Source organism: Chiloscyllium plagiosum, chromosome 6, assembly GCF_004010195.1.
Source record: "Chiloscyllium plagiosum isolate BGI_BamShark_2017 chromosome 6, ASM401019v2, whole genome shotgun sequence".
Lineage (NCBI taxonomy): Eukaryota > Metazoa > Chordata > Chondrichthyes > Orectolobiformes > Hemiscylliidae > Chiloscyllium > Chiloscyllium plagiosum.
The window spans coordinates 86,107,592-86,133,646 of NC_057715.1; the positions used below are offsets into that span (position 1 = coordinate 86,107,592).

General features: G+C 41.4%; 1 protein-coding gene across 1 annotated transcript in view; it reads left to right on the top strand.

Annotated features, from left to right (window-relative positions):
* Positions 1-4,584: 4,584 nt before the first annotated feature.
* Positions 4,585-26,055, top strand: part of LOC122551062 (protein furry homolog) — a 286,326-nt gene continuing 264,855 nt past the window's right edge. Inside the window, exon 1 of the mRNA XM_043692704.1 lies at positions 4,585-4,849. Within this exon, the coding sequence (XP_043548639.1) occupies positions 4,645-4,849 (205 nt within the window). The 5' untranslated portion in view covers positions 4,585-4,644. The remainder of the gene's footprint in view (positions 4,850-26,055) is intronic.

Below are 26,055 nucleotides of genomic sequence, written 5' to 3' on the forward strand. Positions count from 1 at the left end.
GACTAATTACCAAACTATATAATGTATGTCCATCAAGATTATCACCTATTTGGAAGAAATGTCAAAGATTCATATATTTTCAGTCACCATTTAAATAAGAATAGCTTTCAATGCTTCAGTGAACATTTCATGAAAAATGATGACAACAACAAGCAAGGTGTAGACTCATACTTGTATTGTAAGTATCAATTTATGCATGCAAAACACTTGACAAGTGGCAATGTTCAAAAGAACACCATTGGACTAAACATGCAATATTTTGGTGAGGTGCGAGTTGCGTCTAGCTTTTTGGAAAGTTTTTGGCTGCAAGGCCTGATGGGGTTTTTCATCCTATCTTTACAAATGCATTTCATTAATTATCTATCCTAACGTTATGGTGTTTTTTGCATCCAGTTTCCACCCCATTTTAACACATATCTTTCCCATAATAACTTAGCTTCAGCAGATATCTGCCAAAATACCAACATCCCTTATGCCCACACCATCTTTGTAAGGCCGCTGTGCACCTACACAATCATTAGCAATCCAGTATTACCCTTCACCAGCAACAAAATAATATAGCAGCCACAAAGTAATGCTGTCCATGGCACATATCCGGTATGGCTAACACTCCCCATATATACAATGCAATTCTCTCATCATGTCTCACGCTTTACCGGTCAGTAGCTACATCCCATTTGAACACCCTCTGAATCAGTGCTACCCTATGACTAATGTCCATTGTGGGCTCAAATCTTGTCATTGTCTTGCAGGGGAAAATCACATACGGGTTATAAGTTGAACAAATATTAACATACATGTGAACTTTTATTTAAAACAAGGAAAAAGAAGTAAATATGAAGCTAAGAAAAGCAGAACTTCATCCCCACAATGCCAACCATTTGGCAGGTCATCTGTGGAGGAAATGAGGTCATTGAAGGAGGAAGCTGTTATTGTCCCTGACAGAACTCAGCTGTGACAAGTACTACCTGCCAGATAGAAACTCATTGACAAACACCTCCAACAGAAGGGTGCTGGGTACAGCAATCGTTGACTGTAAAATGTTTTGGTCACAATGCCAACCATCAATGAGTTTCTATCTGGCAGGTAGTACTTGTCACAGCTGAGTTCTGTCAGGGACAACAACAGCTTCCTCCTTCAATGACCTCATTTCCTCCACAGATGACTGGAATCATTCCCCCAATTCCTATGTAACCAGGACATCATCTTGTTTTGTACTATGCAGAGAACAGCACACCAGGATAATGCAACACACTCTGTTCAAACTATACTGTATGCCCTCCCCATCATACCAGTCCAGTCCAAGGATGGAAATGTACTCTACAAGAGCCACGGTTGAGGCATAGGTTGCAATAAATCTGTGCTGTACAACAATCAGGGGTAACATTATGGTATCATGAAACATGGTCACCATGGGTATCCAGTAACAAGTCTTATAAGGCACCTAGACTCTCAAAAGCACCAGGTACATGAGCGTGCTCCAGAATATATAAGCATGACAGCTGCCAGGATGGTGAGCACACACCTCTGGAACTAACAAAGATCACAGATCACCTGCACATTAATCAAATGGAACTCCTTCTCTTGATGAATTCTGCTGTGTTCTGATATTAGCATTTTAGTGCCACATAGGTGTAGTTGATGGTACCCTGACCCGGGAGAAGCCAGCAATGTTACCAAATTAACTGTTCAGGCTGCAGCACTGACTACATCTTGAGGGAACGAAATGAACTGTGACCTTACCACTGCCCTGATGCATTAGTGGGTGCACCACTAAGATATCCCACACAGGTCTCCCATCGCTTTTTGCAAAAAGCCAATCGCATAGAGATCCAGTGCAGTGTTCTCTACAATCTCCAGAAGAGGATGGTTGTGCTCCCCCACAGCCCTCAGGTTCCACTCCAGCATCTGGCAAAGTTCTTTCTCCATGTCCTGGACATATGGGGTCTGCATTGCCACTGTGCCTCACTAATGCACAGGAAATGAAGTCAAGGCCTGAAATCTCTGGGGCTCCTGCACACTCATCCATCCTGAGTAGCCATTCAGCTGCAGCATCTTCATGGGCTTATTACTCCACTTCCTCAAAATGACAGTAGCCTTCATCTCTGGCTGAAGTGCAAACACACTAATTAAGATGTCACATGGCAAAGCAAGGCATGGATGGTATGGGCATGCAGGTGGGCACAAAATGACTGAGCTCCAAGACAGTTGACCTGAGATGACACATGCATGAAACAACCTTGTGGCCGAAGACACATGCACGAAACATCCCCACCACCAGAGCCGAACACTTTAACTCCACTTCCCACTCTCCCAAGGACATGCAGGTTCTGGGCCTCCTCCATCGCCAGACCCTTACCACACGACACCTGGAGGAAGAATGCCTCATCTTCTGCCTTGGGACCCTCCAACCACATAGGATCAATATGAATTTCACTGGTTTCCTCATTTCCCCTCCCCCCACCTTAACCCGGATCCAACCTTCCAACACAACACTGCCTTCTTGATCTGTTCTACCTGTTCATCTCCCTTCCCACCGATCCACTCCACCCTCCTCTCCAACCTCTCACCTGCACCCTCACCTTCATCTACCTATCACATTCCCATCTACCTATCCCCATCCCCACCCCAACGCTCTCAACTCTGATCTCTAGCGTCTGTAGTGCTCACTTTCTCCTCTGAGATGTACTCTGCCCAAGTCTCAGCTGTAACCTCTCAGTGCTGATTGCTGCTGTTCTGTCCAATGCAAGCCTGTGCTTTGTGAGCAACCTGTCAGTGAACTGGAGAGGTCATGATGGGCTAACATATGCTGGATGCCAATGTCCATAGATGCAAGGTGCCTTCAGCTGAACCCCCTTGAATTGTACCTTGAGATGCTGTTGCATTATATCCAACATGGCATTCCGTGGAATTTTGAGATGGAACTCACTGGACTTCTCATTCAATTCTGCCACACATTTTGCCATAGCACATGTTGCTCAGACCCCTATAAGATTCTGTCTTTTGATTCCATTTTCACAAGTTAGCAACAGCAGCATTACAGAGCTGTCCATTTTTGTCATCTTGCAGCATTTTCCCAAAGCACAGGAATTTACTGATCACAACCATTAAGCCTTCAAATCACACTGCAATGTCCTATTTGAACCAAAGGAGCTTCTATATAAATGTGCAAGTGAATTATATAGCCAACTGTAAATTTCAAATCAGTGAGAGCCATGATCAAATTGTGCAGTCCTGAAGCCCAGGTTACCCTTGCTGAAAAGGTTCATTTCTAGTCAGAGAAGATTACAAAGAAAGATCATGATACTAAGTTCTTATAGAATGATCTGAGTTATAAGGAAGTCTTTAGCTTTTCAGCCTGGAAACAAGGAGGAAAAAAATAAATTCTGACACTCTGCTAACACAATTTGGCTGCAGCTAAATTAATTCAGTTTTGGATTAGCTTTGCTAGTGTGATCTATTAACATTGGACATTAGGCTTTAATTAATTTAGGCTGGAGAGCTGTAGATAACTACTGCACATCCTCAGGCATCTCGCTGTCAAAGTGAGTATTAACCTTGAGTTCAGACAGGAGAAAGTGAGGTCTGCAGATGCTGGAGATTAGAGTCGAGAGTGTGTTGCTGGAAAAGCACAGCAGGTCAGACAGCATCCGAGGGGAGAATGATGAATTCCTGATGAAGGGCTCCCGCCCGAAACGACGATTCTCTTGCTCCCCAGATGCTGCCTGACCTGCTGCGCTTTTCCAGCAACACATTCTCGACTTTGAGTTCAGACACACCACCAATATCTTTCAGGGACAGGTTGATCAGAAGTGGCTTAATGGCCTAAAGACTGTCTTCAAAATTGTTGTCGAATTTGAAAGCATCACAAAACATACCATTTCGGTGATGACTTCCAGTGGTGCCTTTAAAATCATTTGTTACGTTATAAATAGACCTGGTTGTTCTGAGTACAGCACGCCTGCAGAGCTCCTCAAACACGCGCTCAGTTTCACACAAAGAGTCTCATGCTCGTTTTCGGCACGAACCATATATACCTATCCTGGAACCTTTTCCAAAGTTGCTGGTGACACACTTTTGGCACAGAAATTGCATTCTGCGGATTCGTATATGCATTAATAAGATTAATAACCATTGTAAGCACTTTATTGTAAGCATTCTAGATTATTTGTACCGGAATATTTTAACACTAAGTCAGTATTTATAACTTAACAGGAATATATTGTCTAAAGTCAAACTCCAGGTAAAATAGATTAACTACCTGATTCTCAAAATATGTGAATGTTTACACATAAAGAATACACTGTCAGTTTCCTGAGAATGTTCCTGAAATTATTTAAAATAGTACAATTATTTCTACATACTTGTACCTATTTGAGAGGAATAAAATCTTAATAATTTATTATATTTCTTTCTTAACTTTGTTCTGGATCTATCCTCTGCTACCGGGAAAGACTATTTTGTAATTCTACACCTGTGCGAGACCTCGCCCATTAACTCGCTGGACTGCCCTAACAAGAATGTGAAGTAAACTTTAGGCAATCAGACAGTTGAGCTTACTATGTTTAAACAACAAGATCGTCTAAGCATCTTTTCCATGTGAAGCTGGACTTTGCTCCTCTAGTTTTTGATAAGACCACTTCAATGGCATTTGACGATAGCAACTTGAACTCTATGAGCAAAGATACTGCAGATTTATACCAGAATGAATTAAATTCAAGCCGGAGGGTTAGCCTTCCAACTGAACTCTTGATGAGAACTGATAATTATGAAAGAGGTCATAGAAACTACAGGAACGTGGAGCAAATACACTTAAGGCGCCCTAAGAAAAGACCTTCTATTTTTAAAGGTAGGAAATGTTTGTGTGCTGTCAATTGGTTGTGATTAAATATTATTGAACAGTCCTTACAATATGACAATTTCAGTTCAAAATGACATCAATATGTACCAGTTTAACCAGAAAAACCATTTATAGGGAAACATTAGTCAGATGAACATGTTAGGATATGTTGTCGGTTTCACAGCACAATGTGCCAGCAGTAATGGTTTATAAACAAGAGTTTAAAAGTGCCCATAGCAAAAGTCTGTTTATGACTAGGTAGAATTGATGATTGCGCAGCTAGTAATTGGTAAATAAGTTGTGCTTTTGCATTCCTCTCCTTCAGCAGAGCCTGAAGATTGTTGATAAGAGTGGTTATTTCAATCAAATCACTACATGTTCTACGTGAGAAAGTTGCTGCATGTATACTTTAAGATTACTGTGAAACAACATAAAAGTATAACACTTTTGGACAATGGACAATGTATTTTCATAATATTTATTATTACATAAATTATCTTATTTTATTCATGGGATGTGAGTATCACTGTCTAGGCCAGCATTTATTTCCATCCCCAATTGCCCTTGAGAAGGTGATGGATAGGCATCATCATGAATAAACTGATTGGTAATCATATTTGAGCACATTTCACTACTGTGTCAAACACATTACTGTGGGTCTAGATTAATATATAATCATAGCTTACTTATATAATTAATGTATAGGCCATGCAGGGTAACAAAGGACATTTAATAGAGGTGACTTGATTGAAGTATAAAAAAACCCTGAAAAATCTTAAGGAGGTAGATGAGAAAAGAATATTTCCTCTTGTGGGTGAATCTAGAACTTGGGGCACTGTTTAAAATGAGGAACAAAATCTTCCCAGTCCCAAATGACATGGATTTTGGTGAGAAAGTTGGGGAAATCAGAAGAGATGTCACCTTCATTGCTACCTAATTTCACCTCATTAATGTGTAATTTCTTGTTTTTACCACTTCCTGTGTAGAAACTGGAAGGCAAAAATTCCCATCACGAAAGTCAAAGCTGTTACTGGTAGCTGCAGGTGATGCAGTGGCAAAATGGCAAGGTCACTGGGCTAGCAATCCAGAATTCCCCTGAGGATGTTGGTTCAATTAACACTATGGCAGATTGTGAATTTTGAATTCAGTAAAAATATTAAATGAAAAGTTGGCCCAATAACTGCCATGTAACCACTGCTGATTGTCATATAAAGCATTAGCTTCACTAATGTTCTCCAGGGAAAGAAATTAGTTACTTTTACCTGGTCCAGCCTGCGTGTGACTCCAGACCCACATGTAATTGACTCTTAACTGCCCACTGGGTAGCTGGGGATGGGCAATTAATGCTTGTCCAGTCAGCATTGCCAAATGAATATAACAGAGTTCCAGCTCACTGCTTACTCCACCAGACCTCCAATCTGGACAGTCGGCACCAGCTTTTCAGGGCACACTTCATTAGTGGTGGCTGTATGCATATCACAACAGCACTTCCAACATTGCTGTTATGACATCCATCCAGTCTACTTCTACATGTCAATATTGTACTTTGGAGCACACCTTTCATTGCAATGCTGCTGCCAGAAATGTTTGCATGCCAAGAGGCACTCAACTCGTGGATTGGACCAGGGTGCATCTCAGGGCTCTTCCGTCACTCTCTTAGCACTCATTTACTTTGTGCCTAGTTTTATGTTCACAGATGCCTTGTCTTTTTTCACATTGCCCCTCAGCCAGAGCTTACAGGTTCATAGTACTTCTGTCTTCCCTTGCCACTCAGCATCGATACAAAGCTGTCATGGTTGGCAGCAATCAGTCAGTGGCACTGTGTTACTGTAGGGCACTGTGCTATGTCAATCTCATACATGCACTATCTTCCAGTCACATTTACAACAAGCACAGTGCATATGCTTCAACTACATAGCCATGCCTCAAAGCCTATAGAGCGTAGCCCTCGATTAAGTCAGGGGAGACTCCCTTCAGGCAGGTGTTTCTGACAAAGTAAGTCAGAGCATCAGGGGATTGAGCACAGTAATTTTGCCACTTGGGGCAGTCATGGTAAAGTTCCTCTCCTCATAATGGGTGAGGAACAGCATGTGATTGTATATTGCAAGATGGTGTCAAATTATGTTGCTGGTTCTCTATTTCCCTTTGTCTTTCTGTCTTTTTATGTCTCCAAATCTCTTTTTTCTCATTTGTTTAGGACCTAAATTTCTGAATTTTTCATACCTCTGAAAATGCAGAAGGTATTTTGGGCATCTTTAAATCCCAATGCAGCTGCTGGCCCAGGTTGTAGTAGAGGGTTGTTTAAATGCTTGAGATTGACAGCCATGTATGTTAAAGCTTATGAGAGACACCCACTGTGTGAAAATTAATGCCATATCAGTCTGAAGATGGATCAGAGGCCCAGAAAAGGAATGAATATTTGCTAAGTTTTTAGAGATTGCTTCTTGGGGTACTCGAGCATTTCCAAAAAGGTAATTAATATCCCATCAGAAAATTACTTTTGTTTCTACAACTTTGGAAATTTAAAAAAATCAGGCTTTGGTATACCTTGCCAATTCTGAATAGGCACGAAGTGACATGAGCCAAGTGGGACAGGACAAAATCTTGAAGTAGCTTGGGTTTATTCTCAAACATCTTGCACCATGACACTGTGGGAAGAAGTAATGGTGTAATGGTCATGCTCCTAAGCCAATAATCCAGGACCCACACTATCGTAGCTAGGCAGATGATGAAATTTGAATCCAATAAAAGTCTGGAACAAAAAGCTGGCCTTATGGTGACCAATGTAATCACTGTCAATTATTGCAAAAGTCTATCTGATTCATGAGTGTCTTTTAGTGAAGAAAATCTGGTGTTCTTACCTGGTTCAGTCAACATATAACTCCAGATCTGCTGTACTGTGGTTAACTCTTTAAGAGGGATGGGCAATAAATGCTTCCTTGGCCAGTGGCTGTCAGTTCCCATAAACAAATAAAAAGTTGAGGAAGATCAGTTCCCTTTCATCTGAATTAAAGAGCTAGAAAAAGCTAGGATCTCTGGATTAGGTTTGTAGGCGTTGTTGTGAAAGTGAAACAAAATATTTGCAGTGTGGGTTTTAGGTGTGTCACAAATAATGCTATATCCTGTTTTAGATTGTGAAATTTTTAAAGCTAACCAGTTTCATTTGGCTGTATTATGAAAACAATTGAGCAATATCTATATCTTCCCTCCATTTATAAAGATGCAGACAATGGCTTACTCATAATGTCTGCTGGTATAGTAACCCAGAGAACCACAGTAAGGTTCTATGGAAATGCGTTCAAACTTTCCAAGATGGCGGATAGTTATAGTTAAATTTAATAAAATCTGGAATCAAAAGATAGCCTAAAAGTGGGCATATAATCATTGTCATTTGTCATCTACACACAGCACACAGTGGCTGTTTCTTAAGCAGTTATGTGATTAGCGAGTTCTATTGAATCATGTTAGTGGCAGCATCATCCATCTGGCCAATGATAAGGGTTGAGGTTGATGTTCGAGAAGACCTTCTTCGCAACATATTTGTACTGGTACCTTCTAAGAGACCCTGGTTCTGTGACGGATTTCCCTCTTTAGGTCCTAGGTCAGTTAGGTCTTCATGCTTCATATGATCAATAACACCTCTTGCTTCAACTGCTGTCTCCCAGCAAGTGCCTTTTGCACCTTTTTCTAGGTCGGATGTAAGCCTGCCCACACTGGATGCACTCATTGGATTAACAACACACATGTCTCTCCAAGATTCCACATTGTTATATGACTCCATTGAACTCAAGCCATCATGCACCAACACTTAAGCTTCCACAATACCACTGAGTGAACTGCTTGCGTCCACATCGCCCACCAGACTTCAGGCCTCAAGCAACTTCCCTCCATGAACTGCTTTCTGAGGTTGCGCTCCATCTATTGGTTTAATAATGCTGGTGTGTCCTACTACTTGATGACTCTGAAATTCAGGGTTCCATACTTCCACATCTTATTCTAATCCTTGATATTCTAAGTTTGGAGAGATACTCTTGCACCATTTGGAAGGTCAGTCCTGATAACTTTGTGATGGTTCAAGGTCTTTCATCTCATCACTCTGTCTTAATCCTCTTGGACAATATCTCAAACACCTAGCTTAGCCTCATGTGATGCTGAGCTATCCCCTCATTGACTTGGTCATTCCCATCAGAAGGTTGTCTTATGAGGAAGCATTGAGCACAACACTGTAGTTGGGGTCATTTGGTCATGGATAGGATTGGCCTGTGTGAATTTTGTAAAAATCTGTAAGTATGAGGACATGACAGTCCTATTACTACTGCGGTCAAAGATTATAAAATTTCTAGACATCCCTTGGCAACCAGAGATCCCATGCTGGGGGTGAAGTCACTTCCCTGCTTTGTCAAAGGACACATCTCTCAATTTCAACAGTAGCCATCTGGGCCAGTAACACTTTTCTCTGGTCAGGGCAGTTGTTTTCTTATGTCGCTAGATGACCTGCTTGGTCATGAACTACTACCAACACTTGAACACTTGAGGCTGTCAGGAGGGATGAGTTGCTTCACCTCTCTGGCCTTGTCATGAACCAACCAATAGAAGACTCTTGCAGCAACTCAACAGCTTCTGAGCTGATTTAGACTCCCTCATTAACTTTACCAAATTCACACAGGCCAATCCTATCCATGACCAAATGATCCCAACTACAGTCAGGGAGTTAGTATGTGTTTGTTTTGACTGTTTCATTGCTCCATGTCGAACTTACAGTGATCCGGGCACAAAGTTAAGAGCAGAAATTTATAGATGCTCTGATCTATGAACATAACCATCTACACACCTTGCCTCCTGAGATTAAAAAACGTGGCCTAGAACCTCTGGAACTGGTTACTGCTTATGGACTTAAAAATGTTACTGGACCTCACACTTGTCCATAGGATGGTGTCCACCCTATGTCTTGTTTGGATGAGATCCACTCCTTCCTGTGGACCATCTGCTTTGGCTGACCACAACTTCTGATGGAGCTGACCAAGTGTTGGACATTACAGATTTGGAAGGGGCTATCAAGGGAATCTTAGGGAGTTACTGCTGTGCATCTTCGAGCTGGTGCATACTGCTGCCACTGTGCAGCAGGGTGAAGGGGATGAATGTTAAATGTGATGGATGTGATGCCAATCAAAAGGGCTGGATGATGCTGAGCTTCTAAAGTGTTGTGCTCAGTGTCATAAGACAATCCCTTCATCCCAGATTATGCTGGTGGGAGAAGTATGGAAATGGTGGTGTAAAAGTGGTCCATAAGCAGCTGAATTGGATACCCAATGATGCTGACATTGTCACCATTGGTGATATGTTAAGGCAGTAGGACAATATCAAGCTCCACTCTCAGATCCTTCTCCCAGCATATTACCAGACTTCTCACCCCCTGCCTGTCTCCAAAGAACTGGGAAAATTCAGCCCATTACGCAGGTTTTAAGTCATAGAGTCCTACAGCATGGAGACAAACCCTTTGGCCCAAACTGGTCCATGCCAACCAAAATGTCCATTTGCACTATCCCCATTTCTCTGCACTTGACCCATATCCTTCTAATCCTTTCCTATCCGTGTATTTGCCCAAATGCCTTTTAAATATTGTTAATGTATCTGTCTCAACTGCTTGAGCTGGCAGCTCATTCCAAATGCATACCACCCTTTCTGTAAAAAAGTTGCCCATTGGTTCCCTTTTATTCTTTCCCCTCAAACCTTGCCCTTTAGTTCTTGATTCCCCAATCATGGGAAGAATGCACTCATCCTATCCATGCCTCTTATGATCTTATACACCTCAATAAGTGCCCCCCCCCTTAGTCTCCTACACCGAAAGAAAAAAATCCTAGTTTGTTCAACCTGTTCCTATAACTCAAACCATTGAATTCAGGCAATATCCTTGTAAATTTCTTCTGCACTCTTTCCAGTTTAGTAACATCCTTCCTATAACAAGATGACCAAAACTGAACACTATCCTGTGTATTTGCAAAATAACTTACCAATTTCTATACTCAGTGCTCTGACTGACAAAAGCCACTGTACCAAAAGCCTTCTTCTCTGCCCTGTCTACCTGTGACTTCACTTTCAGAGGACTGTGAACCTGAACTCCAAGGTCCCTCTGTTCCACTACATACCTTGATTTGACTTTCCGTATTGCAAGACCTCACACTTATCTATATTAAACTCCATTTACAATTTCTCTGCTCACTTCCCTAGCTGATCAAGGTCCTGCTGCAATTTCTGATAACCTTCCTCCCTGTCCATGATACCACCCTATTTTAGTGTCATCATCAAACTTGCTAATCATGCCTTGTACATTTTCATCCAAATCATTAATATAGATAACAAACAGTAGTGGACCCAGCACCGACTCCTGAGGCACTCCACAAGTCACAGGCCTCCAGTCCGACAAACATCCTACCACTATTACCCTCTGCATCCCACCATCAAACCAATTTTGTACCCAATTTGCCAGCTCATCCTGGATTCCATGCGATCTAATCTTCCAGATCAGCCTACTGCTATCCATATGGAGTACGTCTACCCATACTGCCCTTGTCAATCTGCCCTTGTCAATCTGCCTGGTCACTTCATTAAAGAACTCTAACAAATTTATGAGGCACGATCTCCACTCACAAAGCTATGCTGACTACCCGTAATCAAACCCTGTCTTTCCAAATGCTTGGATATCTTATTCCCTCAGACTCTTATCAAGTAACTTACCCACCACAGATGTTAAGCTTACTGGTCTGTGGTTCCCAGGCTTTTCTTTGCTGTCTTTCTTGAATAATGGCACAACATTCACTATCCTCCAGTCTTCGGCACCTCACCTACAGCTAACGATGATATAAAACTATCAGCCAGGACCCAGTAATTTCTTCTGTAGCCTCTTGCAATGTTCTAGTCAAGACCAGGAGTTTTATCCACTTTCATACATTCTAATACATCCAACACCTCCTCTACTGTGATATGGACTGTCCCTAAGGTATCGCCATTAACTTCCCAAGTCTTCATATCTTTCTCCACGGTAAACACAGAGGAGAAATACTCACTGAGGACCCTTGCCCATCTCTTGAGGTTCTACACATAGATGTCCACTTTGGTTCTTGAGGGGCCCCTATTCGCTCTCTAATTATTCTTTTTCCTTTAATACGGAACATCAATTTTCCGAATTTCAGAGTAGTTGAACAAGATCTCGAGGTCCCATAAATGCTTCCTTTGTTCACGATCAGTTATCTGCACAAAATACTCCCTGTCCATCTTGTTTGGATAATCGAGGTTGTTCTGTATACTTTTGTGTAGGACTGTCATACTAAGTGCTAATCAGATACTGGACTGGGCTTCCGAGAGTCCTCTGCAAGATCAAAGATGCCAGGAATGCAAGTACCACAACTCCTGCAAGCTCCCAGTCAATAAGAGGTCGAGAGTTCATCAATTCTCAGCATTGTAGCTGCTGCCAACAATGCACCCATCTAAGGTTCTGGATTGCTGAGGGATCCAGCTCACAGGTTGCGAGAAAAGATATTGTAAGCTCAGAGGTGTGCCTCAAGTAACTTCCAATACTGAGTTCCTCAATCAGCGCCTGAGTAGCTTTAAACTGTAACAGTTTTAAAGATAGATTAAATGGACTATGGGCAACACTGGCAAGGCCACATTTTATTGCCCATTCTTAATATTATTGAAGTGCTGGTGAATTATTACAGTCCATGTGATAAAGGTTACCCTGCAGTGTAAAAAAAAGGAAATTCCTGTTTTGTTCACCCAGTAATGATGAAGGAACATTAATGAATTTCAAATCAGGATAGTATGAAACTTGGAGAGGGCTGCACAGGTGATGATGTTCCTTATCCTTATTAGCCATAACCAGCCATGGATTTAGTATGTCATTTATACTATTTAGTTGGATGCAAGTCAACAGCAATAACAACAATAATGTGTGTTTATGTAGCACGTTTAACAAAGTAAAGTGATTTAAGTCACTTCACAGGGGCATAAGTGAACAAAATTTGACACCAGGCCATTTGCAGATGACTTGCATAACTGTCAGTTAGTTTCCTAATATTACAATTGAAATCTGTTACCTGTGAAAGAAAAGATGCAATACAGTATGAATTATTTAATGTGTTGATCTTAAGAACATAGCACTAAAACACTTTAGTACATCCTAAGGTCATGAAAGGGTAGTACAAATATAACATATACATATAAATGTAAGCCCTTTTTTCTTCTAGAGATAAATTAACAAACATATTAGGGCGGCACGGTGGCACGGTGGTTAGAACTGCTGCCTCACAGCGCCAGAGACCCGGGTTCAATTCCCGCCTCAGGTGACTGACTGTGTGGAGTTTGCACGTTCTCCCCGTGTCTGCGTGGGTTTCCTCCGGGTGCTCCGGTTTCCTCCCACAGTCCAAAGAAAGACAGGGCCAGGTGAATTGGCCATACTAAATTGCCTGTAGTGTTAGGTAAATGTAGGGGTATGGGTGGATTTCGCTTCGGCGGGTCGGTGTGGACTTGTTGGGCCGAAGGGCCTGTTTCCACACTGTAATGTAATCTAATCTAAAAAAAAAATTACTCTTTATCAGTTCAGAATACATAGAGGATACCTACATATAAGAAAACATGCTTTCTGGTTTTCCCATTGAGCTTTAACTTTACTTGCACATTTTAATGATACTGATATCTTTAAAGCCTGAACAGCACCCAAACATCTTTTCTGCTTGGCCCTGTGCCCATATGTGTGCCTACGACTATTCCCAGTGTGCATCCGTTTAAGTTTAATGAAATCCCACAGGTTGCTAAATTGCTGAGATGTTGCCATAACACTTCTGGTGCATTGCACACTATTTGCTCAAGTACTGCGAGCAGAGGAAGATTATTTCAAGTCAAGCTTATAAAATACATATAGTCAGTGCATATATTTATTATATTTGTGAAATATGTAATTTGAGTATTTTGTTTAAATCCTTAATTTGAACAAATGCAGTTGTAATTATTGGTAAAATTGCAGGATGTTTCTTTTGCCAGTGGCCTATAGGACTGCTCCTTGCTCACAGCAGCCAGCGCTTAATCTAGGGAGCCATTAACATGAAGTCAGGCAGGGGACACTGACACTGAATCCACTTCCTTGTATTTGACTTGCTCAGCACCTTGCCAGTGGCACCAACTCTGTGACTCCTATTTTACCTGACTTATCTCTTGGGATTCAGTGAGGACCCCTAGTAAAGGCCAAAGTGCATTCTGCACAGTGGCCACAGTGTTGTTGCAGGTACTAAAGAGCTGTCGGCCTTTGTTTAGTTGGCAGTTAGGGGGCTGATTTCCAGCGTGCTGGTTGGAACACCACTTATTCAGACTATATTCTGCCAAAGGTACAGAGGAAAGGCAGATTGGCAGGCAAAATGTTAATCAAGCAATGGGCTGCCTTTAAATTTGAGATAGGTCAGGTATTGTTGTATGACATTTCCAATCAGGGGAAAGGAAGGGCAAATAAAATCAGAGCACTCTGGATGTCTAAAGATAAGATGAAACAAAAGGTTGCAAACAATAAAGGACCTGATGAATTGAAGGAGTCTGGCAGATAAAATTTAATGGAGAGAATGAAGAGCAAAGTGATACATTTCTCGTGAAGAATAAGGAGAGCTAATATGGGGAATAGCTGGGGCATTACATTAGCTAAAATAATGTGGCATATACCTGTAATGTAGCATAAAATGGGTTGAATGGCCTTCTTTTGTACAATAAACTTTCTTTGACTCTGGTTCCAGTTGATCTTCAATGACATTTCATGATTCAGGTCAAGCAGATTTATAGGGCTGAGTGAACAGAAGATAAGAAAGTTTAAGAATTAGAAGGAGAGGTGATAGGAGTGAGAGTCATGGATGGAATGTCATGGGGGCACAAGAGTGGAAGGGAAAAAGAGATTAGTAGGGAAAGAGGAACAAGGCTGGAGAAGGAAACAGGGAGCACATAGGAACAGTCACCAAGGCCAGCAAAAAAAATCACGACACTGACATTTAAGACCATTACAGTTCCTTCAGTGTCCTGGAATTCCCTCCCCAACGGAATTGTTGGTCTATCTACAACACATGGATGCAATAGTTCAAAAGGCAGCTCACCGCCACCTTCTCATGGGTGACTAGGAACAGACAATAAATGCTGGAATGTCAACGACATCTATGTTCCAAAATTTAGTGGAGACAGATTTGGGGAAAGGAAAATAATTTCAGCAAAGGATGGAAGGGTGCACAAACAAAATTCTGGGAGTTTAGGCCCAACATCTATTGATGAGAATTGACAAAAAAATTGGTATAATATGGTGAAGGAGTTGGAACAAAACTTTTAAACCAAGATTCAATAATTTGCTGTCCAAGAGTAGGGGTGGGCATGTCCACTGGTGAATTAACTTTCTACCTTCACCACTGAGAAAACTCACTAGCTTGAGCTCCAATTCACTGTTAAGTGCCGACTGGTGAGCTTCTTGGAGAGTCATGGATCTAAATGTTGGTGCCACACCACCAAATTCTGATGGCCAACCACAGCCTGCAACCCTTTGGGTATTGGAGGTCATTATTGGAGCCCTGATTGTCAATTGATTCAGTGGAAAAAAGGCAAATATTGTTTTTTTGTGTCTCAAGGACTAAGGGGTCATGGGGGTCAGAGGCAACTTGCTCTCTATCCCTTCCCTGATTGCAAACCCCACAACCCAGCAGACAGGTCATGTTGTTTTCCCTGTTAGGAAAACTGCCATTCTTTTTGTTCACTGGAAGGACAGGTAATCATGCTAGTGGTGAGTTGAGGCCCATAATTCACTACAAAAGGTCTTGATTACTGGAAAATCTAGTAGCTTGCTGAGGGATCTTCACATTGAGCACTTAGTTGATGATGTGGCAAGAAGTGAGTGAATATCTCTCCAGGGCAATTATTTGCCCTTCCTTCTTTCCAACCACCAATAAAATTGCACCTTTTGTTAAAGAGCCATCAGAAGGGATTACAAGTGAAAACGCTGCAGTTGGGAACTGGGGATGATTTGAAAATTTTTTTCAGGAGCTGGAGAAGGCAAGTGAAGTTACATTTTAAGCAGCAAAGATGTGCTAACTCCATTAGAGTTAGTGTAAGCTATCTAAGGCCTGTTGTGCACTGCAGATGCAGTAGGAAAACAAACACTCAATAAAGAGGAAAAATATACCAAAAGGGAAAGAACTATTTTTATGGGGGGAATGTTTGTGTTATGTAAGCAGGGTTTTAAACAGAAATGTTTTCCTATTTATATTGTGTGTTGACTGTGATTCACACAACAATGACCATTGACATACTGAAAAAATGTGTTCTCTTAACAATGTCAGTTGTGTAATGTCAGGCTTAGAGAGGCTACTAAAGTTTTAATCACTGATTTAATTACATGCTTGTAAGGAGGGATTAAGATAATATGTTAAGAGATGTCAATAGGAAAAACTTTCTGATAGCCTGATGCACGATAAAAAAATGTTGTTGGGAATTAGGTGGATGAACATGGAATGATGAAAATAATGTTTGACAAGTTTAGGCTTTTTTCAAATGTAATAGAGCATTTCTGGGTTTTGTTATTTTCACATCTATGCTTATTTACCCCTCAGAATAGTGGCATTTAAAATAAATTTCCTTTTAGAAAGATATGAATGATAGGTAAATACTAATATTGCAATGGACTCTGCAACTAACATAACCATAATAGCTCTTTCACCATGGCATCTCCAGGTGTGATAAATAGATTTACAAATCCACACTTCCCAATATATTACTATTTGAATAATACTCTTTATTTCTGCTTTTCACACCAAAGTCTATAACTTCAAATTTAGCCATATTTTACTGCATCTACAATGTGTTTGCCCACTCACTCAGCTTGTTTAAAACACCTTGAAAGTTCCTTGCAACCTCCTGGCAACTCACAATCCCACCTGATTTGGTGTGATCAGCAATGTAGAAAAGGTTGCATTTTATTCCTTTATCCAGGTCATTTATATATATCTAGGGCCCAAGCACCTATCCTTGTGGTAATCACTAGTAACTGATTGCCACTCAGAAAATACCTTCTTTTTCCCATTCTCTGTTTTTATGTCAACAAATTCTCAATCAATGACAACATATTACTCTCACTTCCATGTGCTTCAACTTTAACTGCTAGTGTGTTATGAGGGAATTTATCAAAAGCCTTTTTGAAATCAAAATAAGCCACATCCACTGGTTCTCCCGATCGTGGGCGGCATGGTGGCACAGCAGTTAGCACTGCTGCCTCACAACGCCAGAGACCCGGGTTCAATTCCCGCCTCAGGCGACTGACTGTGTGGAGTTTGCACATTCTCCCCGTGTCTGCGTGGGTCTCCGGTTTCCTCCCACAGTCCAAAGATGTGCAGGTCAGGTGAATTGGCCATGCTAAATTGTCTGTAGTGTTAGGTAAGGGGTAAATGTAGGGTTATGGGTGGGTTGCGCTTCGGCGGTTCGGTGTGGACTTGTTGGGCCGAAGGGCCTGTTTCCACACTGTAAAGTAATCTAATCTAATCTAATCCATTCTACTAGTTACATCTTCAAAAAACTCCAATAGATTTGCGAAGCATGATTCGCCTTCCATAAACCCATATTGACTTTTTTCAATCCCATGAATACTTTCCAAATCATCTGTTATCATGTCTTTTATAATAGAATCACTAATTTCCCCAATATTAATGTTAGGCAATCTGTAATTACGTTTTCAGTCTTCCTCCCTTTTTAAATAGTGATGCTATATTTGCCATTCTCTAATCTGCAGAGATTTTTCCAGAGTCTGTAGAATTTTAGAAGATGACCACTAATGCTTTCAATATTTACAGAATCATTTAGAGTCATAGAGTTGTACAGCATGGAAACAGATTCTTTGGTCCAACATGTCCATGCCGACCAGATATCCTAAATTAATCTAATCCCATTTTCCAGCATTTGCCCATATCCTTCTAAACCTTTCCTACTCATATACCCATCCAAATGCCTTTTAAATGTTGTAACTAAATCAGCCTCCACCACTTCCTCTGGTAGTTCATTCTGTTCATGCACTACCCTCTGTGTGAAGAAGTTGTCTCTTAGGTCCCTTTTAAATCTTTCCCCTCTCACCTCAAATCTATGCCCTCTAGTTTTGGACTCCCCCAACCCAGGGAAAAGACTTTGGCTATTCACCCCATCAATGCTCCTCATGATTTTACAAAACTCTATAAGCCTCCACGCTCCAGAGAAAATAGTCCCAGCTTATTCAGCCTCTCTCCATAGCTCAAACCCTCCAAACTTGGCAATATCATTGTTAATCTTTACTGAACCTTTTCAAATTTCACAACATCCTTCCTACAAAAGGGAGACCAGATTACAATACTGACCTAACAAAAGTCCTGTACAGCTGCAACATGACCTCCCAACTCCTGTATTCAATGCACTGACAATAAAGGCCTGCAAACCAAATGCCTTCTTCAATATCTTGTCTACATGTGACTCCACTTTCAAAGAACTAGGAACATGCATTCCAAGATTTCTTTATTCAGCAACACTCCCCAGGACCTTATCATTAAGTGCATAAGACCTGCTCTGATCTGCCTTTCCAAAATGCAGTACCTAAATGCATTTATCTAAATTTAACTCCATCTACCACTCCTCGGTCCACCAGCCCATCTGATCAAGATCCCGTTGTACTTTGAGGTTTATGCAGTTCAGATAGGAATATCATCCAATGGATCAAATCTATAATGTTATACCACTTAATTACAGTGTGATAGAAAATGCTATAGTGTGTTACTATGGCTCAGTTGGTACAATGCTTATCTTTGAATCATAAGGTTCTAAGTTCAAACTCTACTCCAAAGCTTGAACACAAATAGCAAGGATGACACGTCAAAGCAGTACTGGGGCAGTATTGCATGAATTCCTTTTTGAATGAGATATTAAATCAAGGTCCTATTTGGTCAGATAAATGCAAAAGATTTCTTGGCACAGTTTTGAATAAGAGCAAGTGAATTATCTGTGGATTCCTGTGCAATAATTAGCTTTAATCAATAGCACAAACAACAGATTATCTAGCTGTTATCACATTGCTTTTGTGAGAGCTCACTGGATGCAAATTATCTGCTGCATTTCCCACATTACATCAGTGTCTACCCTGCAAAGATGTATTTAATTGGCTGGAAAGTGTTTTGACATGTCTACTATTTAACACAACAGGGAAGACCAGTTTTCTGTAGCAGAGAGGTCTATATTCAATACACAGATTTAAGACGATTTGACTGGAGGATAAACTTTTCCACCCAGAGATGGTGAGTGTCTGAAATTTGTTGTCCACTTTGATGTTTGAGGCAGAAACCCTCAAGAATTCATTTAAAAATACCCTGGCTTTACCTGAAGTGTTGTAACCTGCAAGGCTACAGACCAGACGTTGATAAATGGGATTAGAAAAGATGACTAGTTTACTCAGTCAACACAGACAAGATGGACTGAATGCCTTCATTTGCTGTGAATTTTCCATGGCTCTTCATATGCATTATTTTATGCATTACTATTGCTTGTCAATATCTGTTTGAACTCAAACTTTTTTTATGTGGTTGTATAAATTTTGAACAAACACATATTATTCTTGGCAAGGGATTCTTTTGGGCAAGCACTTATTGAACAAACCTAATTGAATTGAAACAGAGGGGCAATTTTTTTTATCATGGACATTGCTGGCTGAGCCAGCATTTATTGCAAGTCTCTCTTTTTGTTGTTGAGAAAGTGGTGGCAAGTTGATTTCTTGACCTGTTGCAGTCCATGTGCTGTAGGTGGACATACAATGTCACTTCGGAAGGAATTCCAGGGTCTTGACCCAGCCATACCGAAAGTGATATGTTTTCAAGTCAGGATAGTGAATGGCTTGAAGAGGAATTGCAGATGGTGCAATTTCCATGTAATTGCTGCCCTTATCTTTCTCGAGATGGTAGTGGCTTGGAAGTGCTGCCCAAGGATGTTTGGTGAATCTTTGCAGTGCACCTTGTAGATGGTACACAATGCTGTTACTGAGTGTTAGGAGTAAAGGGAATGGATGTTTGTGGGTGTGGTGCTAATCAAGTAGGCGGTTTTGTCTTGAATGGTGTCAAGCTTCTTAAGCTGTTGGAGAAATATTCATCCAAGCAAGTGCAAGGTATTCCATCACAATCCTGATTTGTGCCTTGTAGATTGCTGTGAATGAAGCTGAACATTGTGCATTCATTGGTGAACATTCCAGCTTGTGACGTCATGATGGAGGGAGGGTTATTAATGAAGCAGCCGAAGATGGTTGGGCCTAGGATAGTACCCTGAGGAACCCAGGGGGCTTTTGTGATGCAGTGGTAGCGTCCCTACCTCTCCAATAGGAGGCCTGGGTTCAAGTCCCACCTACTCCAGGGTTGCATCATACCAGCCCTGAAAAGGTTCCAAAAAAAATCTACACTGAGGAATTCCTGGAAGATGTCAGTCATGATGACTGACCTCTAACAAGCACAATCATCTTCCTCTGTGCCAGGTATGATTTCAACCAGTGGAGAGTTTTTTCCCTGATTCCAGTTTTGCCAAGGCTCCTTGATGCCACACTGAGTCAAATGTAGACTTGCTGTCAAGTTATGAGTCAACTATTTCACTGTGGGTCCTGAATCACAGATTAAGAAAAAGAATTCCTTCTTTAAAGGAAACAGATGAACCAAATGGGTTTTTAACAAAAATCAGTAATATTTATCATGATCGCTATTACTAAAATTAGCTATGAGGACATTTGAACCCATGCCTCCACAGAATTAGCTGGGTCCTTGGCATAACTAGTCCAATGATATCACCATTACCCCACCTTCTCACAGTTGGTGCCCTCATGTTTAGAACCTTTCCACCTACGATATCTTGTCTGAGATGTTAAAGGTTTGATACTTTTTCATGTGGGTGTAATGGCCTGGAAATTATCTTGTGACCTAAATGCTTTTAAGTCTAGGACTTATCTAGGCCAGTTCTCGCAGCCTTAGACTCATCCACAATAAATATATATAAATAAAACAAATGTAAGAAACAACTGACAGGAAAATTTCAGGATTTATATATCACATAATACAGCACTGTTTACCAGATGACAATATGTTCAATCCATCCTGAATCGATGTATTTCACACTTGAAGCAGAATTATGGAACAATCCAGAAATCATAATAAGGGTATTGAGGCATTTATACTGTGGCAAACTCATGTTAATTCTATTGAGTGCTGAAATACAGTTACAATTCCCCTCACTACCTAACCTTAATTGTGCCACTGAGTGAGGAAGCAAAGACAGACGCTTCTTCATTCTTTTCTGAATAAGGTCACTGGACTCAAAATGTTGGATTTGATTTCTCCCCACAGATGCTGCCAAAAAGCAATTTCTGTTTTTACTTTTTCATTGATGGCTAACAGAGTGGGAAATTCTCAGAGATCTGGAAATAAGCTGTCCGTTTGCTTGATATGAATGTCAGCATGGTAACCTAGCGCTAAGCATTTAAGAAAATCTGGTTATGTACATGGAGGAATAGTAGAATTTGCTGAGGGCTGAGTGAAGAAACGTGGAAATGAATTCATTTGGAGCATAAGTATTGGCAATGGAGTGAAATAGATTGTATCTGTGCTGTCATTTGCATGTAATTGTAGCTGACCATCACAACATACTATTTTATATTGTCTATGATACTTAATGCTGGAGGGTTCCATCAATCCTTGATCTTCTTTTGCTGGCATTTCTCCATATTGTAAATGTTGTGAATCGAGTCATTCTTCATTTTATTGTTTATTCATGAGATGTAAGCATCAATGTCCGACATTTATTGCCCATCCCTGATTATCTTGAGAAGGTCACTGTTAACCACATTCTTGAATCACTGTAACTGGTGTGGTGGTAGGAAATTCCAGGATTCTGGCCCAGTGACAGTGTAGATTAGTGTAGCAGAATATTACCAAGTCAGTTGGAACCATCTCATACGCTTGCTGCCCTTGTTCTTCTATATGGTAGAAGTTGGAGGTTTGCACCGTGCTGAGGGAGAAACTTTGATGAATTGCTGCAATGCATGTACAACATTGTGCATACACAGTGCAGCAGTTGTGCACGGCATCAATTTTCAATGTGATAGGTGGAATACAGTTAAGTAGGCTGCTTTGTCCTTGATACCTTGTGAAAGCTGTGCATATCCATGAACTTGAAGAACATTCCATGATATTCCTGACCTATGCCTCTGGATGGTGGAGAAGCTTTGCAAGTTAGGAGCTGAGTTTCTTCCCACAAAATACCTAGTCGTATGTGGCTGATCCAGTTAGTTTTTTGGTCAATAGCAATCCCCAGCACATTGATAGTTGGGGATTCACTAATGATTTTGCTGTTGAATTTTATTGCTAGCAATGTCATTTCCTGGTGCATGATACCAGGTTTGGTCAAATGTTGCCTTGATATCAAGGACAGTCACTCACACCTCATCCGTCCTATTCAACTCTTAGTTTGTGATTTGACCGAGGTTTTCTAATAAGGTTTCAAACTGAGCAATTCTGGCAGATTTCAAACTGATTATTGATGTGGAGGTTATTGGTGAATTTTGTGGTATTTTTCCTGTGGGATTTGCCACCTCGACCAGTAAAACCAAACCTCATTTGTCTTTGTTTTGGAGTGAGCCTATCTGGTGCTTAATGGTAGAGGATACACCAAACACGCTTAAATAACAAGAACATGTATTGCATGATAACACTAATATATTTGGTCAGGCGTAATTACTAGGACCTGAGGGAGCTAGGATAGACACATTGCCTTGCCCATACAGCGTGTGTGACATCACAGAATGCGTGGAGCCAATGTAACATGAACAAATAATTCCATCAGAATAATTACTTTTCACAACATCTACCCTTAAGTATTTCCGCCTAGTTAACCCATGAAACAATCATATATAGAATTATATTACATTTACCAACATCTCACCTCCCTCAAGGTCTCTGAGTTCACAAGTGCAGGCAATGTGACTGTTTCACAGTTTTTTTAAATGCACTCTTCAGATTTGGAAGAATGGTAGGTTTCTTGCCTGGTTCCAATCTGTGGGTCATTTCTATGCTGGAGTATCTTCTATCTTTTGATACCCTTTACAGTGGACATCATTCTTTGTGAAATGTCATTGTTGATCATTACTATATCTGGTAAACACTTAATCTCCTGAATTTCATCATGGCAAGCAGCTCAACTGTTGAAATTAGTATTTATTTCCTTGTAGTGTTCTGGATTTCTGGATCAGGAAATTGCTTGCAATTTGGGACAGATGGACTCTTCTTGCAGTAATCTGGATGCAGAGAGCAAGAAATCTCTCCTCTTTTGACCAGGTCTTGGATCAGTGGATGTTGGTCTGGTTCCAGCGAGTCAGATGCAACTTACTTCCCTTAAGTAGGTGATCATAGAACATAGAAGAATACAGCGCAGTACAGGCCCTTTGGCCCTCGATGTTGCGCCGATCCAAGCCCACCTAACCTACACTAGCCCACTGTCCTCCATATGCCTATCCAATGCCCGCTTAAATGCCCATAAAGAGGGAGAGTCCACCACTGCTACTGGCAGGGCATTCCATGAACTCACGACTCGCTGAGTAAAGAACCTACCCATAACATCTGTCCTATACATACCACCCCTTAATTTAAAGCTATGCCCCCTCGTAATAGCTGACTCCATATGTGGAAAAAAGGTTCTCATGGTCAACCCTATCTAAACCCCTAATCATCTTGTACACCATCAAGTCACCCCTAAACCTTCTTTTCTCCAATGAAAACAAAACCCAAATGCCTCAGCCTTTCCTCATACAATCTTCCTACCATACCAGGCAACATCCTGGTAAACCACGGTGAGAAAGTTAGAAAAATTAGGCGAGATGTCTAGTCAGGGCTTTCTTGATGACAAGAGGGAAAAGTCCCAATTCCTAACGCACAGCAAGACCAGATATTCTCCAGCGAGTGGTGAGAGATCTACTTGCATGGATTATTGCTCGCTATCGCCCTCATTATTACCTCAACTCTCCTCATCAATGTGTAGGTTCCCATTCTCCCATCCACTGGATAGAAATGAGACATTGAGAATTCCCAACAGGAAAGGCACAGTGGCCACCTGGCAAAACCAGCTCACCTCTCGCTCCTCTGCACCTCCATCTTGGTCACACTGTGCCAATGTCTCAGGATACTGAGTCAGCAACTGGCTGCACCACACATCCATAGACATTGGCATCAGACATGTACCAGTCTCATTACATCATCATGGCATGTCTCCAATTAACTTACAATAAGCTGCTACCCTTCAGCAGCCAACGCTGCCGCGAGATACTTTGTGTATGGGCCAGGCACCCAGCTCATGGATTAGACCAGGCTGTGTCTCAGAGCTCCTCGTTTACTCTCTTAGAGCTGACTCCCTTCCTGTCTGCTGCCATGCTCTCAGCACCTTAGATTCAGAAGTAGTTTTCTGATCAGGAAAAGGATCATCTCAGCAAAGTCACCATTGACCTGCCTGCCCAGTCTCTCCCTATGCCTATGTTATCCCTACTCCCCTTCTTGAACAAGGGAACCATATTTGCTAGCCTCCAGTCTTCTGGCACTATTCCTGTAGACAACGACATAAAAATCAAGACCAATGGCTCTGCAATCTCCTCCCTTGCTTCCCAGAGAATCCTAGGATAAATGCCATCAGGCCCAGGGGACTTATCTATTTTCACCCTTTCCAGAATTTCCAACACCTCTTCCCTACATACCTCAAAGCCATTCATTCTACTTAATTGTGACTCAGTATTCACATTGGCAACAACGTCCTGTTCCTGAGTGAATACTGACAAAAAGTGTTCATTCAGTGTCTCCCCAATCCCTTCAGGCTGGCCATCTTCAGTTGTCTATTGTGGTGGTTGACCGTGAAGTAAATATTTTCACACTCTCAGCCATTTTGCTGAGGGATTGCTGCACATTCAACATTATCACTTGTATATACTGTTCTGTTTTAGAACTCACAAGATTGAACATTTCCACTAGTACTGTAAAGCCAAAGTTTTCAAATGAACTGGGAAAACTGACAATTTTTGTTTGTCCTAGGATTTTTTTGGACAAGTTATTTGGGCAGTGTTCTGGAGATTAACTCCTGAAAACATTTGAACAATTAACAACTCCAAAGTTTGGCAGAAAAGCAATAAAGCAGCGTTAATTTATCGGGATCCTGCGATGAATCAAATAACTAATATAAGTCTTAAATAAGCAAGGAAAACAAGAGCCAAAAGGGAACAAAATAGATGGCACAAGAGACAACCAGTGCTGTCATCCATATCTGCTCCACCGCCCTGACTGAATTGATACTCTGAGTCGGAAAGTAGCAATGGCATGAAATGAAGGTATAACATTCTATGCATGGAATGTGGAGATGTCAGTAGCAGATGCACAAATGGATCTTAACCCTGGAGCCTGCTCCCTGTGTGCAATCCAAAAGGTAGATTCTAAGTTTTGTTCAATGTCAAATCCATTTCGCCAATGTCAAGTCCATGTAACTTCATTAGAATACAGCCAGACTTCAATGCTTAAGAAGCACTGACTGTATTGAAGAGTGTACCAGCAGCGAGGGTTGAAAGGCAGCAAGCAGGGATACATTGCACATAGGATCGCACCCAGATCATGTATTGGACCAGGCTGACTCTTGGTGCTGCTCACTTGCTCTCTTAGCACTCACTCACTTATTGCTTACCAGCATTCATCCATGCCTTGCCTTTCTTGCCGTGCCATACCCATTAGCACATTGGTGCTTCAGCCAGAGCCAAAGATTATCAGTCGGAGCGCAAAGCCGGTCGGGAAGGTAAGTGATTGTTATTTGAGTGGGTGTGTTCTAGACCCCAGGTCCTACAAAGTAGGGCCTCCCTCCCTCCGTCCTCCTCTAACCTAAATTAAAAGTCCACAGACCTGCCCCAAAAAGAGGGTCCAAGGAAGTTCCTGTGGAGTGAAGAGTGAGGCTTTAGCTCAGGAGTCTTTGACAAGGAGGTCGAGTGAAGTGATTACGCCACAGTTGAAGAGGGTGAAGACATGACTGCCAAGCTGGTTCAGTGTGCTATGTGCTTGATGTGGGAGGTCAACGACTCTGGCTCGTATAAGTGTGGAAAGTGTGTGCACGTTCAGCTACTGACAGAGCATATTGCAGCACTGATGAAA